The sequence below is a fragment of the Bos javanicus genome, chromosome 2, assembly GCF_032452875.1.
Source record: "Bos javanicus breed banteng chromosome 2, ARS-OSU_banteng_1.0, whole genome shotgun sequence".
Lineage (NCBI taxonomy): Eukaryota > Metazoa > Chordata > Mammalia > Artiodactyla > Bovidae > Bos > Bos javanicus.
Window position 1 is genome coordinate 91680829 of NC_083869.1, and position 18979 is coordinate 91699807.

An 18979-nucleotide genomic window follows, 5' to 3' on the forward strand; every position below is an offset into this window, starting at 1 on the left:
TCTGGAACTCTCTTGCTTTTTCCAGAGATAAGAAATCAGCATCATGAGGCAAAGAGAAAAAATAACCCAGTAGGAAGGATTAAGCATTGCCTAGATTGGATCTTGGCAATAGGTCACTTTATTCTATGTAAGAATCTTTTCTCATAGCACTATTTATACTAAACATAGCATACATTATAATATTCCTCTATAAACCTATGATTTTTTTTCCTTTATCTAAATTTCTTCTTTTTTTCGGGAACTAAATCCCATCTAAGTAGGAATATCAGATAAATGGGTTGAGGTGCTACATAGTGCCTTTAATGCACAAACTATAACTCTGAAAATTAAATTTGCTTGTAGCAAAAGATAAGAATACTGTCCCAGATGTTTACTTCTGAGAAATTGTTTTTTTAATAATTACAAAATAACCTCGGTTATAATGCTTTTATGTAAAATAAGATGTCATTTATAGGGCTTCTAGGTTAAAGTAGCAACTTTTATATCACTTTTATTGAAATAGATGTATTTGAATTTATTCCAGTTTTTATTGAACACTTTATAGGAAAAAAATCTCAATATATGTGCTGCTGAAGCAAGCACAAAATTCTTAAACTTAGAATATCACCTCTTATAAAATTTGTTGTTGTTTACTTCCTAGGTCATGTCCAACACTTTGCGACCCCTCCCCCTCCATAGACTGTAGGTAGCCTGCCAGGCTCCTCTTCTATGGAATTTCCCAGGCAAGAATACTGGAGCGGGTTACCATTTCCTTCTCCAGGGGATCTTCTCTACCGAGGGATTGAACCCACGTCTCCTGGATTGCAGGAAAATTCTTTACCACTGAGATACTGGGGAAGTGGGAAAAATACATTAGAAGGAATCAGTAGCAGAATAACTGAGGCAGAATAATTGAATAAGTGAGCTGGAAGACAAAAGTGATGGAAATCACTGCCACAGAACAGAATAAAGAAAAAAGAATTAAATGAGGACAATCTCAGAGACCTCTGGGATTTATATATGTTATAATGCAACAACATCTGCATTATAGGGGTTCCAGAAGGAGAAGAAAAAGATCCTGAGAAAATATTTGAAGATATTATAGCTGAAAACTTCCCTAACATGAGAAAGAAAGCACTCAAGTCCAGGAAGCGCAGAGAATCCCAAATAGGATAAACTCAAGGAGGAACGTGCTGAGACACACATTAATCAACGTGACAAAAATTAAAGATGAAGAAAAAAATATTAAAAACAACAAGGAATCTTCCATGGAAAAGAAATCTTCCATAGAAAAGTAGACATACGTGAAACCCATCTAATATGGAAAGGCCTCTCATATCTTTGATTCAACAGTTAGCCACAAATTTTTTTGCATACATACTAGGAATAAAGGCATAGCATGAAGTGATTTGAGGGTTGAATTATGTTAATACTATTTGCTTTCAAAAGAATCTCAAAAGCTATCTATATAAAAATGGTTGCCTGGAAAGTATCTGTCCAAATATCCATCCCTCCCCTCGATTATTTGAAGTCTCAGATCAGATCAGATCAGTTGCTCAGTCATGTCCGACTCTTAGCGACCCCATGAATCGTAGCACACCAGGCCTCCCTGTCCGTCACCAACTCCCGGAGTTCACTCAAACTCATGTCCATCGAGTCAGTGATGCCATGCAGCCATCTCATCCTCTCTCGTCCCCTTCTTCTCTTGCCCCCAGTCCTTCACCAGCATCAGAGTCTTTTCCAATGAGTCAGCTCTTCGCATGAGGTGGCCAAAGTACTGGAGTTTCAGCTTTAGCATCGTTCCTTCCAAAGAAATCCCAGGGCTGATCTCCTTCAGAATAGACTGGTTGGATCTCCTTGCAGTCCAAGGGACTCGCAAGAGTCTTCTCCAACACCACAGTTCAAAACCATAAATTCTTCGGTGCTCAGCCTTCTTCACAGTCCAACACTCACATCCATACATGACCACAGGAAAAACCATAGCCTTGACTAGACGAACCTTTGTTGGCAAAGTAATGTCTCTGCTTTTGAATATGCTATCTAGGTTGGTCATAACTTTCCTTCCAAGGAGTAAGCGTCTTTTAATTTCATGGCTGCAGTCACCATCTGCAGTGATTTTGGAGCCCAGAAAAATAAAGTCTGACACTGTTTCCACTGTTTCCCCATCTATTTCCCATGAAGTGATGGGACCAGATGCCACGATCTTTGTTTTCTGAATGTTGAGCTTTAAGCCAACTTTTTCACTCTCCACTTTCACCTTCATCAAGAGGCTTTTTAGTTCCTCTTCACTTTCTGCCATAAGGGTGGTGTCATCTGCATATCTGAGGTTATTGATATTTCTCCTGGCAATCTTGATTCCAGCTTGTGTTTCTTCCAGTCCAGCGTTTCTCATGATGTACTCTGCATATAAGTTAAATAAGCAGGGTGACAATATACAGCCTTGACGTACTCCTTTTCCTATTTGGAACCAGTCTGTTGTTCCATGTCCAGTTCTAACTGTTGCTTCCTAACCTGCATACAAATTTCTCAAGAGGCAGATCAGGTGGTCTGGTATTCCCATCTCTTTCAGAATTTTCCACAGACTTAAATTGAAGAAAGTAGGGAAAACCACTAGACCATTCAGGTATGACCTAAATCAAATCCCTTATGATTATACAGTGAAAGTGAGAAATAGATTTATGGGACTAGATCTGATAGAGTGCCTGATGAGCTATGGAATGAGGTTCGTGACATTGTACGGGAGACAGGGATCAAGACCATCCCCATGGAAAAGAAATGCAAAAAAGCAAAATGGCTGTCTGGGGAGGCCTTACAAATAGCTGTGAAAAGAAGAGAAGCGAAAAGCAATGGAGAAAAGGAAAGATATAAACATCTGAATGCAGAGTTCCAAAGAATAGCAAGAAGAGATAAGAAAGCCTTCTTCAGCGATCAATGCAAAGAAATAGAGGAAAACAACAGAATGGGAAGGACTAGAGATCTCTTCAAGAAAATCAGAGATACCAAAGGAACATTTCATGCAAAGATGGGCTCGATAAAGGATAGAAATGGTATGGACCTAACAGAAGCAGAAGATATTAAGAAGAGATGGCAACAATACACAGAAGAACTGTACAAAAAAGAAAAAGACCCAGATAATCACGATGGTGTGATCACTGACCTAGAGCCAGACATCCTGGAATGTGAAGTCAGGTGGGCCTTAGAAAGCATCACTACAAACAAAACTAGTGGAGGTGATAGAATTCCAGTTGAGCTATTCCAAATAATGAAAGATGATGCTGTCCAAATGCTGCACTCAGTATGCCAGCAAATCTGGAAAACTCAGCAGTGGCCACAGGACTGGAAAAGGTCAGTTTTCATTCCAATCCCAAAGAAAGGCAATGCCAAAGAATGCTCAAACTACCACCCAGTTCCACTCATCTCACACGTTAGTTAAGTAATGTTCAAAATTCTCCAAGCCAGGCTTCAGCAATATGCAGACCATGAACTTCCTGATGTTCAAGCTGGTTTTAGAAAAGGCAGAGGAACCAGAGATCAAATTGCCAATATCCGCTGTATCATGGAAAAAGCAAGAGAATTCCAGAAAAACATCTATTTCTGCTTTATTGACTATGCCAAAGCCTTTGACTGTGTGGATCACAATAAACTGTGGAAAATTTGAGTCTACTAACAAATAAATTTTAAAAAATTCAAAATTTCTGGTTATTCTCTGTAATACATACTCTAATTTAGAGTAATATTTGAAAAGTGTTACTGGCTTAGCTATTTTCTGCTTTGAAGTCAAAGGTTGTTGATTTTTAATTCTGTTCAGATTTTTACTTGTTAGGATGGACCAGTGACTTACAAACTCCTTATATACGCAGCCATAATCTAGACATTTTTTGATGCTTTTGAGTTGTGGTGCTGGAGAAGACTTTTGAGAGTTCCTTGGACTACAAGGAGATCAAACCCATCAATCCTAAAGGAAATCAACCCTGAATATTCATTGGAAGGACTAGTGCTAAAGTTCCAATACTTTGGCCACCTGATGTGAAGAGCTGACTCATTGGAAAAGACCCTGGGAAAGATTGAAGGCAAAAGAAGGGGACAACAGAGGATGCGATATTTAGGATAGCATCACTGACTCAATGGACAAGAATTTGAGCAAACTACAGAAGATAGTGAAAGGGAGGGAAGGCTGGCATGCTGCAGTCCCTGAGATCACCAAGAGTCAGACACAACTTAGTGACTGAACATCAACAACAATCTGGAAATCTATATGATGTTTTTAAACAAGTATTTATCTTTAACCAGATTTGGTTTCAACTCTCGTTAACTTAAGTGTTAATAAAACAGAGATTACTAAAGATTAGGAAAAAAATCAATACAGTGATTCTTAACTCCTTTCAAGTTAAAGCATTATTTTTTGATTTATTTTAACTACTGCTTCTTCAGAAGAATTTTGCTCCCTCTGGGAGAAATTGTGCCTGGTTTACTGATTCTGAGTCCTGTACTGTGGCAGAAGGCAGAGTGGAATGTAGTGGATTTTGAACAATTGATGACTACTCAAAGATGGAATGACAGTTGTTAGATAAAGTGATGTAGAGTTTTGGAAAGTGGTTTTATAGTCATTATCTTAATTGATATTCACAACTACTTAGAATATGACATACTATAGTATTAGAACTGAAATGAAGGTAAAGGATTTTGATTCAGAGGCTATGTCCTTTCTACTGAACCATAGAGTCTTTGTGTAGAACTAGGGCAGGAAAATGCTATTTGGCAGTTGCAGCATAGAATATGTAACCTTACTGTTGCTTTGCTTTGTGTTCTTGGAAATAATCGGTGCACCACTTTTTTATTGTGTAGTTTCTGTTTATCAAGTAAGATTTATAAATCGCTATTTGTCTTCCATAGGGTTATAACACTTAAGATGCTTGGGAAGAAAGGATCCTATTACTATTTCTATTTTATCATGATCACAATTATTACTATTTTATATACTTTATCATTATCATTCTTATTTTTTTGTTATTATTACTTTAATCAGACCATTGCTTTATAGTCACATTGTATATGTTAGAGTGAAAGGAAAGGAAGAACTCAGGAGCGTAGAAAAATGTGCACCGGAATTTACGCATTCAGATCGGTGCAGCCTTTCCAAGCAGCAACCATGAGGCTGTGTGCTTGCTGCCATTTTTCAAAATATCCATCAGACCTCATTTTGTAAACAATTGCTTCAGGATTTTATTTAATCTATTCAACATGAAAACATGAGTGAACTCAAGTCAATTATTTAGTTGTTGGGTTTACATGAATACTGATAATTGGTTTTCAAAGCATTTTAAATTAGTGCATGTAGATTCAGCCACATAATGGTTTGGGTGAGTATTTTTGAAGATTGGATTGATAGAATGGGTTATCTTTGAAGTAATGATTGTTTGTTTGTTTTTCTAGTCAGCGGATAAGCAGCGAGCCCTAGAAGAAACCAAAGCCTACACCACCCAGTCCTTAGCAAGTGTTGCCTATCTGATCAATACCTTGGCCAACAATGTCCTGCAGATGCTGGATATCCAGGCATCCCAACTACGAAGGATGGAGTCTTCAATCAATCACATTTCACAAGTGAGACCACACTGTTTTCCTATTTTGTCCTGAGGAATACATGGTACACACATGCAGTCTGTAGTGCTGGCAGCCTTTATTGTGTGAGTTTACTCACATGTATGATTTGCAAGATACAAACTCAGTATTAGGTTGTTTTGTTTCCATCTTTTTTGTCTCATGATTATCTTCTCTGTGATTTTGATAGAGAAGAAAACCTTAATGGTTTCATTAAAACTCAGTTGTCAAGTTAAAATAATCAAATCAGCCTTGAGTGTGAAATTTTGCCCGGTTTCTTCCAGTTTTTATTGAATTTTACACTTTAAATGTGGTAGCTTGATGAGTTCTTTAAATGCTTTTTCTATTACCTCAGTAATGTAAAGATTAATATGTGACCTTATAAAATTATCTTCATATGGAACTTAGAAAAAATAAATATAATACTTTTTCCATTATAAATGTCATGAATATATAGAAAAGAAAAAGTAGAAAAACAAACCGTTTCCCCACTACTCAAACTCTTCCTGTTAATATTTTGGTATATTTTGTCCAATTTTTTTTCTTCTAAATAATTTTTATTTAACATTTAACTGGAATTATCATATGTATGGAATTTTGAACTCTGCTGTTTTAGCTTACCATTACAACAAACATCTTTCCTTGGTGTTATAAGCTCTTCATAAACATTTTCAATGGCTCGATAATGTTTTATATCTATATCATAGTTTTCATACCCATTCCTGTATTTAGGGGCCATTTAAAATATTACTGGTGAAAAACAATTTATAATTTCAAAATACGTTTTTCAAAATACTAACAAAAGATTTTGGTCTTCTTTTTGAGATCTTTGTAGCATTTCTATTTTAGCACTGTGTCATTTGCATAACTTAGTGGTATTCAATACTCTTTAGAACTAAATGATTAGAACTCTTCTGGAATAGAAAGAGTTTTAAAATGTGCATATTATCTTTTTTTATATAAAGAATTCAGAACTCTTCTGAAATTGACCAGTCCATCAGTTTTTCGAAGTCTGATGTTTAATCTATGTAATTAAATTGAATGTATTCCACCTAATCAAATCACTTATGTAAAGTCTACCTTATTTTTCTGTTAAATTCATCAGACCATTCGGAGGGTTTTCTTGTTATTTAATAGTATGTAACCTTAAATCTGAATTTGCCATTCTAAGGGTTTTTTCACATTCCATAAAACTTCAGTTCAGTTCAGTCGCTCAGTCGTGTCTGACTCTTTGCAACCCCATGAATCGCAGCATGCCAGGCCTCCCTGTCCATCACCAACTACTGGAGTTTACTCAGACTCACATCCATCGAGTCAGTGATGCCAGGCAGCCATCTCATCCTCTGCCGTCCCCTTCTCCTCCTGCCCCCAATCCCTCCCAGCATCAGAGTCTTTTCCAATGAGTCAACTCTGCATGAGGTTGCCAAAGTACTGGAGTTTCAGCTTTAGTGTCATTCCTTCCAAAGAACACCCAGGGCTGACCTCTTTCAGAATAGACTGGTTGGATCTCCTTGCAGTCCAAGGGACTCTCAAGAGTCTTTGCCAACACCACAGTTCAAAAGCATTAATTCTTTGGTGCTCAGCTTTCTTCACAGTCCAACTCTCACATCCATACATGATCACTGGAAAAACCATAGCCTTGACTAGACGGACCTTTGTTGGCAAAGTAATGTCTCTGCTTTTGAATATGCTATCTGGGTTGGTCATAACTTTCCTTCCAAGGAGTAAGCGTCTTTTAATTTCATGGCTGCAGTCACCATCTGCAGTGATTTTGGAGCCCAGAAAAATAAAGTCTGACACTGTTTCCACTGTTTCCCCATCTATTTCCCATGAAGTGATGGGACCAGATGCCACGATCTTTGTTTTCTGAATGTTGAGCTTTAAGCCAACTTTTTCACTCTCCACTTTCACTTTCATCAAGAGGCTTTTTAGTTCCTCTTCACTTTCTGCCATAAGGGTGGTGTCATCTGCATATCTGAGGTTATTGATATTTCTCCTGGCAATCTTGATTCCAGCTTGTGCTTCTTTCAGCCCAGCATTTCTCATGATGTACTCTGCATAGAAGTTAAATAAGCAGGGTGACAATATACAGCCTTGATGTACTCCTTTTCCTGTTAGGAACCAGTCTGTTGTTCATGTCCAGTTCTAACTGTTGCGTCCTGACCTGCATATAGGTTTCTCAAGAGGCAGGTCAGGTGGTCTGGTATTCCCATCTCTTTCAGAATTTTCCACAGTTTATTGTGATCCACACAGTCAAGTAGACAACATATAATTCATTGCTTGTTGTATTGCTGTGTGACTTAGACTTAAAAAAAAAAAAACATGGGTTAGTTTTAGTGAGTGAGAGGTAAATTTTTATTCTGAAAGGACCTCTTGGAGGAAATGGTCAGTGGCATTTTAAATGATGAAATATATGAACTTGGTTTCCTGTAGAAGGGATGTTGACAAATTGCTAATCTAATACAGAATTTTGGGATTTATACATCAGATTCTTAACATTTCTGCATATTTGAAATTTGGGCATAGAACCCAGAAAAGAAATTAAGAAGAAAAGTGCAAATGCCAAAGAGAAATGAATATATTAGAGTTCCTAAAAAGGAGGGACAACTTTTTATTAGTTTGCAAGAGAAAATAGGCGAGATTGTGTGGATAAATGACGACAAGAAAATGACAACAAAAGTAATTATCTATGTTCTGATTGGAATTCTGTAATTCTTTGGTAGAAAAGTGTGGCAACCTTAAGGAGGAAAGTGATTGTTATTAATAAACTATAAGAATATGTATTTAGCTTATAAGAACTTTTTCATTTTGAGTATCACATAAATCTATATGATTTAATTAATGGGTCTAATTAATAATATCTTTTAAAGCTAGTCTAATGGAGTAAATAAAAAATGGGAGAGATGAATGGACGGAGACTGGTAGACTAGAAATAACGGGCTTGAGTCACAGCTCTCGAGAATAAGTTGTGCCACTTTCATTTGGAGTCTAGTATCTATAGAGGGCAATGCTTGGAAAAGCAAAGGATCTGCAACTCTGCGATGGCTGTTAAGTTTATACAGAATATATTCAAGTAGTTGGATGAGGAGTTGAGTAGGAGAAATGGGCTGATGGAAGCTATAGCAAATAAATGAGTAAATTTTTAAAATTTACATAGATTTTAAAAGCATTTGCCTTAAGGATTAAAATTTTTTACGGTTACATTTAATGTACGGGTAGAGTCGTTTGTTTTAAAAGTCAACTGAATGTCAAAGCTATTTGATGCTCCAATATTCCAATAGGTTGGAATATTATTCCATTTTTCTATTATTCCATAGTATAAGAGGAAATATTTTCTAAAACAAATATTCAATAAATGGTGTAAACAAAGATTGGCAAACTTTTTTGTAAAGAGCTAGATAGTCAATATTTTTGACTTTGTGGGCCATAGAGGGTTTCAGACTCATTATTTTTTGTGTTGTATTTTTTAAGCAACTGTTTAAAAATGTAAAAATCATTCTTAGCTTGTGCACCATGTAGAAGCAGGCAGTGGGCCAGTCTTGTGATGTAGGATTTAGTTTATAAGTTCTTGCTGTACAAAATAATGTTTTTCAAATGTGTGGTTTTAAATTTTATATCATCATACTTTATTAAAACATTATTTTGTTTATGGAGGAAGTCAAAGGTATTAAGATATTTTGAGGTCACATTTTTTTCACATTTGAGTCAAAAATACTATGTTGGGGGAATTTAGAGATAAGAAGGAATTGAAGAAGCAAAGAAATGGAAGTTTAGTCAGGTCAGAGATGAGATGACATGTATATAGGAATGGTTGTTAAGGGTTGTCTGGTAGAATGGTTAAGGACCAATAGATATTAGATATCTGAGGTATTTTCTAAACCCTGCTCTGGTTTCCTAAGATGTAGGCAGTCTTTTAGAATAGACAACTAGGAATGTATAACCAAACTGTTTTGGCTTTCTAAATATAGAAATATACTATTAAGAATTATGTTTTAAACTATCCCTTCAAGTTTAATGAGAATATAAGAAACAACAAAGAACATTTTTCTCACATTTCCTTCAACTAGTTCCTTTAAGCGTTTAGTGCTGGGCAAATGGTCACTTTCCTAATGAAGGGGTATGTATTTCCTTGTAACTCATTTCTATTTTGCCTTCTCTAGGAATCTAAACTAAGAATCTAAACTCTTAGTTTAGATATAGCTGCTATAATTTTATGCCCCTTATTTAGGATTATTTATGAAAGTTCTTTGATCATTTCTTTTGCCATATTGGTTTTCCTTTTATGCTTCCTGTAATGGTTTATACAGGTTTGGGCTATGTGTTTATGTGTACATAAAGAGAATAGATAAGTAATATGTAAGTGCCTACAGTCCCTAGGTATAATCTCTTTGTTTTCATTCTTTTTAGAGTCTCAGTTTTTTCAAAGAATTTAAAATATGTGTTTGTTATAAAATATAACTATATATTAGTGCAAATACTAAGTGAAATGTTACCCCCTCTTCATTCTCCAGAGACATATTGATATTTCTAGCAGGAGAATTTGAAATTGAAGTTCCAGTTTGCCTCAAACTTAGAATTCTGTTATCGTTGGTTAGGTTTACATTCTTATATTTTCATTTCTGGATGAGATAATTATATTTTTAAAAACTAAGCAGAATGAAAACAATGTTGAAAGGATTATATTCTCTAATAAATTTTCTTTATTGATATGACAGAGACCAGTTATATATAAAAAATAAGGGTTATATTTTGTGTTTTTAGTTTAATTTAAAGTATACTTGACAAATATAAAATTTTCCTAGCTTATATTTTTAATAATTTCAGAATGACTCTTTAGAAATTATTCAAAGTAAATGTGGTTAATTTATATTTTTTCTGAATTTAAAAATAAATAAATCCCAATATGGTCACTAATACACAAACTTCTTTCTTCTATTATAGCTCCCCCAACCAATGTAAAAGGAAAGCAGGTTTTGTAACTTATCTAATGTGCACAGAAAAAGTTCAAAGCCTATTTTGGTCTTAAAATGAAATACTTAATAATGCTAAGGTCTCTCCTACTTTCGCCAATATTTGATCTGATGCTTCACTTAGGTATTTATTAGTTATGCCCTTGAAGAGTCTGTTGCCTTTAAAATCTCTTGGTTGAAATAAGAGGCTTCAAGTCTGTTTTGGGTTTCCTTCAGATTTTATGTAGTTTAGAAGGATAAGTAATCAGTGTTCAGATTTCCTAAAGTTGTATTTAATATTGTCATAATGTCATAATATGACATAATAATGTCATAATATTGTCTTTCATTTTCATTTCTGTGTTACTACCTGGCTGTTCTTTAAGAAAGGGTAAATTGAAGTAGGGTTTGGGGAAGAATCGGCAATAATTCCTGCTTAAGCCATGAATGGTGGCAAGAGATGTGAACAATTTAGTGAAGTATGTTTGAAACTTTTAAAACTGAAACCCACAGTTAACAATATATCTTATATTCCATCTGAACACTCTTGAATGTATGCACTTATGTACATAACAAATATTCTAAGAGGAAAGTACCTTACAGCGTGTATGTCGTTTGACAGTTCTGTCCTTTTTCATTTAAAATAATTGCTGCTCATTATCTCACTAAATTGCAACTTGCAATTTGAAAAATGCTGTTTTAGTGTATTAATTACCTGTGCTTATGGAGAAATTCACCCTCTATTAGCAAATGGAAAATTGAGTAAAAACACATTGTTGTTACGTACTAAATTATATCCTGTTTTGAGCATTTAATAAAATAATGAAAATATTTTACTAGCATTTTATCATGATAAAACATAAGCATTTTTCTTTATAAAAGATGACTTATTTTTAACATTGTATTTATATTTTAGGCCTTTTTAAATAAAAAGCTATTTAAACACTAAAAGAAATTACACTAATAGATTATCTTTAAATGTTACCAGATTAATTGCTGGTACTTTCTTAATTAGGCTAAATCTTAATAGAGAAGGAAAAAATTAGCATGCTTTAACCCAGAGGTTGGTAAGCTTTTCCTGTAAAGGGTCAGCTAATGAATATTTTATGCTTTGCAGGTCATAAGGTCTCTGCTGCAGCTGTTCACCTCTGCCATTGTATTGTGAAAATATTTAAGCAGGTAGAATGACTGGTATTGCAGTAAAATTGTTTATGGAAACTGATATTTGAATTCCGTATAATTACATGTCAAGATCTAATTTTTCTTTTGACTTCTTTTAACCGTTAAAAAATGTAAACACCACTCTTGGTTTTTCAGCTATAAAAAGATGGGTGATGGGCCAGATCGGTTTTTCCAGCCAGGATTTCTCAACCCTTTTAGCCTGAAAATGGAGAAAGTCAGTTTTGGTACCAAAAGGAGAAATTTGCAATTGCAGTTAAGAATATGAATAATGATGTTAAATCTCTTAAGTATTTATGTTTTTATTTTTCTGGCTATTAGGGGTATACATTTTTGTGTTTATGTTTTGTAGACCGTTGATATTCATAAAGAGAAAGTTGCAAGAAGAGAAATTGGTATTTTGACTACCAATAAAAACACTTCAAGGACACATAAGATTATTGCTCCAGCCAACCTTGAACGACCAGTTCGATATATTAGAAAACCTATTGACTATACAATTCTAGATGATATTGGACATGGAGTAAAGGTAAGCATAAGTTTTGTCAAACTTTAAAAAAAATAGCCCATGATGGAACTAACTCTTTAGAAAATTAAATGCTTATCTTTTCTTTCCAGAGGATCATTCTTGGCCTAGTTGTAGTTCTGAAGATTTCTTACCACTAATAACTGTGTTATCTTTCTTTTTAGTGCTGGGTTCTCAAGTTTTAAACAGTCATCTTTGAGTGAATTGCATTTGCTTAATCAGTTATGAAAATACCTCATGTACATCTGGAAATAAACGTAGTATTATATTTTAAATCCTTTAATGATTTAATATGACTAATTAAATATTATTCAGTATGTTATTAAAGTATTTGCTTTATCTCAAAAATATCAGCAAATTTCTGGCATTAGTTTTCAGAAAGAATATATATAAACACGGACTTTGAATTTTTCTAGAACAAATTTATTTCAACATTTTGGGTGAGGATAATGTAGATAAAAGTAGTAAGTTAATTTAGTATTTCCACTGCTTTTCATTATATAGCCATTATATATTTTGGCTTTTAAAATGTATTTAAGTGCCTGCTATATACATAAGGTACAGTAATCACAACTGATGAACTTACAACTTTCACTTAAATTGATACTTGTACTTAAGAAACTGTTCAGAGCTTCAGCTAAGTATTAGTTTATTTAAAGTTTGGGTCTCCTCAGTGATTTGAAAGACAATAACTTTTCAAATGTGATGCTGAGCAACTATGTATATGCCTGTAAGTGAAACCATATAGTTCATGCAGTTGATTTATATATGCAAATTTAGAAAATATATCCCACACAAGGATGGCTAGAAATCATTTAAATCTAAATTGAATGTAGATCTAGGTAAGAGAATATGTACAATGTAAATGTAAAACAAAAATATTTTTCTCAAAGTTTTAAATCAAGCACTATCACCTGAAATTTAATATTTAATTTTATAATGAACACCTAATACATTTAGATTGCAGTACAAATTAGAGCGTTTTAAAATAGGATGTGTAATTGGATGGATAACTGAAATTTATTCTAACTTGGGAAAATTTTTTGAGATTTATTTGAGGCTAACAACTGCTAATAGAAAATTTTAGGATCCTTTCAGAATCTAATGGCAAAAAGACACTTAAAATATAAAACATCGTATTTGTACTTGCCCACTTATGTAATAATAAAAAGGTTATCCCCCTAACTCTTACTTAATTCTCCAATAATTGTTCTTTAGGAACTCTGTAATCACTTTGATTTTTCTGGACTTTTAATGTTTAGGGGTCACTAATTTGAAGAAATCAGGAATAAAGTTGTTTTTAAATAAAGGTGTCGTATATAATTTCATCCAAAAACTCCCGTTCATGACACATTCTGCTTTAACCACTCTTTCTATGATCTACTGAAACATTATTTTTTAATGCTGAATGCTTAACTTGTTTTTTCTTTGTTTTTTCCTTTCTCTTCACATCCTGAAGTTCCAACTAACCTTTCAATGCTTTTTTCCCCTTACCTCTTTTATTTGCTCCATTTATGCATTAAGTGGTTGCTTAGATTTAAGGTAAGAGATTCCAGGGCTGGATTTCCATTCTTTGTTCTTATATAGACTATTACATATGGGGAGTGAAGAGATACTTGGCACTTGGCCTTTTAAAACCAAGAAATAATTCCTTTTTCTTATTTTATTTTTGTCATGCAACTTTGTGTGTCTTTATGTTCCATGAGGGCAAATATTTTTGACTGTTTTGTTCATTGCCCGATCCCATGTGCCTAGGATAGTGCCTGACACACATTAGACACTTAGTAAATATTTGTTGAATAAGTGATTATTTTGCAATGTTAATATATTTTATGAAATGGAAATGTAAGTCACCCTATCATAAAATGTTATTATGAAATAAAATTAGCTGGATTTTTGTAAATGGAGACATTTTGTTATGGATTGGAGGGCTGCTAATGTGCTTTGTTTAACCCTCCCCCTGTGTAATACCTTTTTATTCTATAAATGGTGTGCTTGATCATACACCTTATGGCCACTATGTCATTATCTCTTGACTCAATCACTGTAAAAAAATTGAAAATTGGAAAATATTCAGTGTTATGGGTGTTTTTTAAGTTGCAGTATCATATATTTTGCAAAAAAATTAGCATTTTTATTCAAATTGCTTATAAATTATGTATTTCAGTATAACCCACTTTAAGAGGTTTCAAGCTGAGTAGTAGTATGTGTAAAACATCAAAAGCTCATGATAGTGTTTAACAAAATACAAGTTAAGAACTAGAGATAATCACCTTTTTTAACTTGTTTCAGTAACATTGGAAGGAAAACTGAGAAAAGACGTTCAAGAGTAAACAAGGGGCCTGTCAGATAGAGTGATACTAAAATTATTGTCACCAAACTGAAAGTGCATTTCCTTTTTTTAACTTTTTTCTTAGCTGAATTCTATGATTCCTTTTCTCACACACACACACACACACACACACACACACACACATATTCTTACCGTTCTTACCATATATTGTGCTGTTTGCCATGTCTTCAGTGTAGAAAGTGATAACAAGATGATGACTGAGACCTGAATCATCAACTAGCTACTAACCAGGGCCATAGAAAGTTAAACAGCTCATGGTAGAGAGATGTGACTAGAGGAGCCCAGGCAGATGTACTTCATGTGAGTGAGTGAGGCATGTGGAATTGTGAGGAGATTCGTTTGCATTAAAGAGGTAGAAATAGACCAAAAGTAGTGTTTGTGGCTACCTCTGCTTTTTCTGTGTTCAAATTTTGGCTACTGATACATGAACCTCCAAAGTGAGAGCAGTGCACAGAAAATTCAACTAAAGGAAAAACAAAACAATGGACCAGTTCTTTCCCCTTCAAGTTTAGACCATCTTGCCTAAAGCGCTACCCCTGGCTCATTTCCTCTAAACCCTACTATGATTCCTTCTTGACCTTTCTGGGTTCAGGATCCTGTTCTGTGTGAGAGAGAGGCCAGAGTGAGTGGAAAATGAGAGGTTCCTAGGAAGAAAGATCCAGTAAGGAAACATCACACTTGGAGAAAATTCCTTAACATCTTTGCAACAAAAACCCTACTCCCCAGGACTGTGGCTCCGTGCCATTGTTTCTGCTCTGTTGGGCTGGGGTGGACAGGGTAAGGAGTGTAGCCTGAGTCCCTCCTAGAAGCTAGAATGTGACAGTCCTCTGTCTTTCCTTTCTTCCTACCCTTCATTGTAAGTGTGTCTGTCTCCTCTATAAATTCGTGGCACATAGTGAATCATTTTGGGTGAACCAAAGCAATAGTAGAGTGAAAAACCATTCATCATATAGCAAGTCGTTATTTTTATGCTGGTAGAAAAAAAATGAGTGGCTTCAGAAGGTTGATTAACAGAATAATCGAATGTATTAAGATAGAAAATAGAATTTAAAACTGTTGAAGTTAGAAGGAACTTGCCTCCTGATTCTTGGTTTCCTCCTCAGCTCATCGTGAGCTCTGTCTTTGTTCCCAGTCTTGTCAGACTTGATGGCTTTCAGATATACTCTTAACAGATACCATCTTTGGGACCAGACACATGGGATGTGACTCAAAAGTTGAATTTTTAACCTTTTATACATCACATCCTGGTTGTGTTTAATAGTTCTTCTCTGCTGAAATTTGGGTTAATTGTTTTTCCTTCAGTCAAATAAGAATAAATTGTAGGATTTAGTTCATAAGACCTTTGAAAGCAATGGGTAATATTTTTACAGCAAGAGGCATAAAAAGTCGATGGTAGAGTGCAATATTGGAAGTATTTTAATATGTACCTGAGGCCATGTAAAAGTGGAATGTACCTTGAACTGGGATATCCTTTCCCCACTCTTTATTTTAATATTTGAGACTTTTAAGATCTTGTTACTGATGTATTTGAAACAGATTTTTCTGTTGAAAAGTGAAAGAGTTGTCCACTACTGAAACTACGCTTAAGTACTTTTAAAATAAGTGTATTTATTTCAGTCAAAAATAGTAAAGGCTTCTGATCTGTGAATGTAGCTTTTCAGTTGAACGTTGTGCAAGCAGATTCTTAATGATTAATGAGTAGGACTGGGAAGTCTCCTTTATGTTTAACACATTAAGAATATAACACTTTGGGAAAGTTTTGCTTGGGATCTTGAAGATTCATAACTTAATTCTGTAAAATAGTATTTGACTTTTTCACTCTGAGTGTCATCTTGTATGCGTCATTATCTACAGAAAATTGCCCCTCACATATCTAGGTTGTGGGTACAGCTGCAGATTCATTGTTAAGCATTTATTTGACACACTTGGAAGAAAAACACCACAATAGCAACACCTTGTGGGGGAGTCATCTGCGTTTGCCTCTTTGTTCCAGTCTTGAGCCACCAATTCTGTCTTGGCAAAAGCCAGTTGTTGGAAAATTGTTTCAAAAATTAAGCAGAAATTTATCCATCTTTTTTCTTCTATTCTTTTTTATCTGTTCTTCCCTCCTTACTCCTAATCTCTTATTCATTATCTCTGTAGTTCAGTTCACTTGCTCAGGCATGTTTGAATCCTTGTGACCCCATGGACTGCAGTACGCCAGGCCTCCCTGTCCATCATCAACTCCTGGAGTTTACTCAAACTCATGTCCATTGAGTTGGTGATGCCATCTCATCCTCTGTGTTCCCTTCTCCCACCTTCAATCTTTCCCAGCATCAGGGTCTTTTCAAATGAGTCAGGTCTTTGCATCAGGTGGTCAAAGTATTGGAGTTTCAGCTTTAACATCAGTCCTTCCAATGTATATTTAGGACTGATTTCCTTTAGGATTGACTGGCTAGATCTCCTTGCTGTCCAAGGGACTCTCAAGAGTCTTCTCCAACACCAGAGTTCAAAAGCATCAATTCTTTAGCACTTAGCTTTCTTTATAGTCCAATTCTCAGGTCGACTTCTACATGACTATAGTATACATGACTACTGGAAAAACTGTAGCTTTAACTAGACAGACCTTTGTTGGCAATGTCTCTGCTTTTTATATACTGTCTAGGTTGGTCATAACTTTTCTTCGAAGGGGCAAGCGTCTTTTAATTTCATGGCTGCAATCACCATCTGCAGTGATTTTGGAGCCCAAAAAAATGAAGTCTGTCACTGTTTCCACTGTTTCCTCATCTATTTGCCATGAAATGATGGGACCAGTTGCCATGATCAGTTTTCTGAATGTTAAATTTTAAGCCAACTTTTTCACTCTCCTCTTTCACTTTCTTCAAGAGACTCTTTAGTTCGTTGCTTTCTGCCGTAAGTGTGGTGTCATCTGCATATCTGAGGTTCTTGATATTCCAGCTTGTGCTTCATCCAGTCAAGCGTTTCTCATTATGTACTCTGCATTTAAGTTAAATGAGCAGAGGGACAATATACAGCCTTGACATATTCCTTTCCCAATATGGAACCAGTCTGTTGTTCCATGTCCAGTTCTAACTATTGCTTCCCGACCTGCATACAGATTTCTCAGGAGGCAGGTCAGGTGGTCTGGTATTCCCATCTCTTTCAGAATTTTCCACAGTTAATTGTGACCCACACAGTCAAAGGCTTTGGCGTAGTCAAAGCAGAAGTAGATGTTTTTCTGGAACTCTCTTGCTTTTTTGATGACACAATGGATGTTGGCAATTTGATCTCTGGTTTCTCTGCCTTTTCTAAATCCAGCTTAAACATCTGGAAGTTCACGGTTCATGTACTGTTGAAGCCTGGCTTGGAGACTTTTGAACATTACTTTGCTAGCTCACACCTCATATGAGTGAGATGAGTGCAATTGTGTGGTAGTTTGATTGTTCTTTGGCATTGCCTTTCTTTGGGATTGGAATGAAAACTGACCTTCATCAGTCCTATGGCCACTGCTGAGTTTTTCAAATTTACTGGCATGTTGAATGCAGCACTTTCACAGCATCATTTTTTAGGATTTGAAATAGCTCAACTGGAATTCCATCACTTCCACTAGCTTTGTTCATAGTGATGCTAAGTCCCACTTGACTTTGCAATCCAGGATGTCTGGCTCTAGGTGAATGATCCCAGCGTCGTGATTATCTGGGTCGTGAAGATCTTTTTTATATAGTTCTTCTGTGTATTTTTGTCACCTCTTCTTAATATCTTCTGCTTCTGTTAGGTCCATACCATTTCTGTCCTTTATTGTCCCTATATTTGCATGAAAAGTTCCCTTAGTATCTCTAAGTTTCTTGAAGAGATTTTTAGTCTTTCCCGTTCTATTGTTTTCCTCTGTTTCTTTGCATTGATCACTGAGGAAGGCTTTCTTATCTCTCCTTGCTATTCTTTGAAACTCTGCATTCAAATGGATATGTCTTTCCTTTTCTCCTTTGCCTTTAACTTCTCTTCTTTTCTCAGCTATTTGTAAGACCTCGTCAGACAACCATTTTGTCTTTTTGTGTTTCCTTTTCTTGAGGATGGTCTTGATTATTGCCTCCTGTACAATGTCATGAACCTCCATCCATAGTTCTCAGGCACTCTATCAGATCTACTCCCTTGAATCTATTTGTTACTTCCACTGTATAATTGAAAGGGATTTGATTTAAGTCATACCTGAATGGTCTAGTGGTTTTCCCTACTTTTCTCTGTAGTGGATTATGTTAAAACTCTTGTTACCTTAGGCTTTTTGTCTTCCTGTCTTACTAAAAATTTTACCTTTCTCCTGAAGCTACACTTGAATGCCTGATTTCAGTTTTGATTTCCCTCAGAGAATCTCCTGGTCCTTTTCCTGTTGGCTCAGAGAATTGAAATAAGAACATATAT

At 35.3% G+C, this 18979-nt stretch overlaps 1 protein-coding gene across 16 annotated transcripts in view; it reads left to right on the top strand.

Annotated features, from left to right (window-relative positions):
• ABI2 (abl interactor 2) overlaps positions 1–18979 on the top strand; it is a 101518-nt gene that overhangs the window by 44163 nt on the left and 38376 nt on the right. For 8 of the 16 annotated variants that reach the window (XM_061381824.1, XM_061381837.1, XM_061381865.1 and 5 more), the window contains exons 2-4: positions 5413–5580; positions 12058–12234; positions 13756–13773. In XM_061381824.1, coding sequence (XP_061237808.1) covers positions 5413–5580; positions 12058–12234; positions 13756–13773 — 363 coding nt within the window. The remainder of the gene's footprint in view (positions 1–5412; positions 5581–12057; positions 12235–13755; positions 13774–18979) is intronic. The other 8 variants (XM_061381890.1, XM_061381909.1, XM_061381838.1 and 5 more) reach the window with 1 other exon arrangement.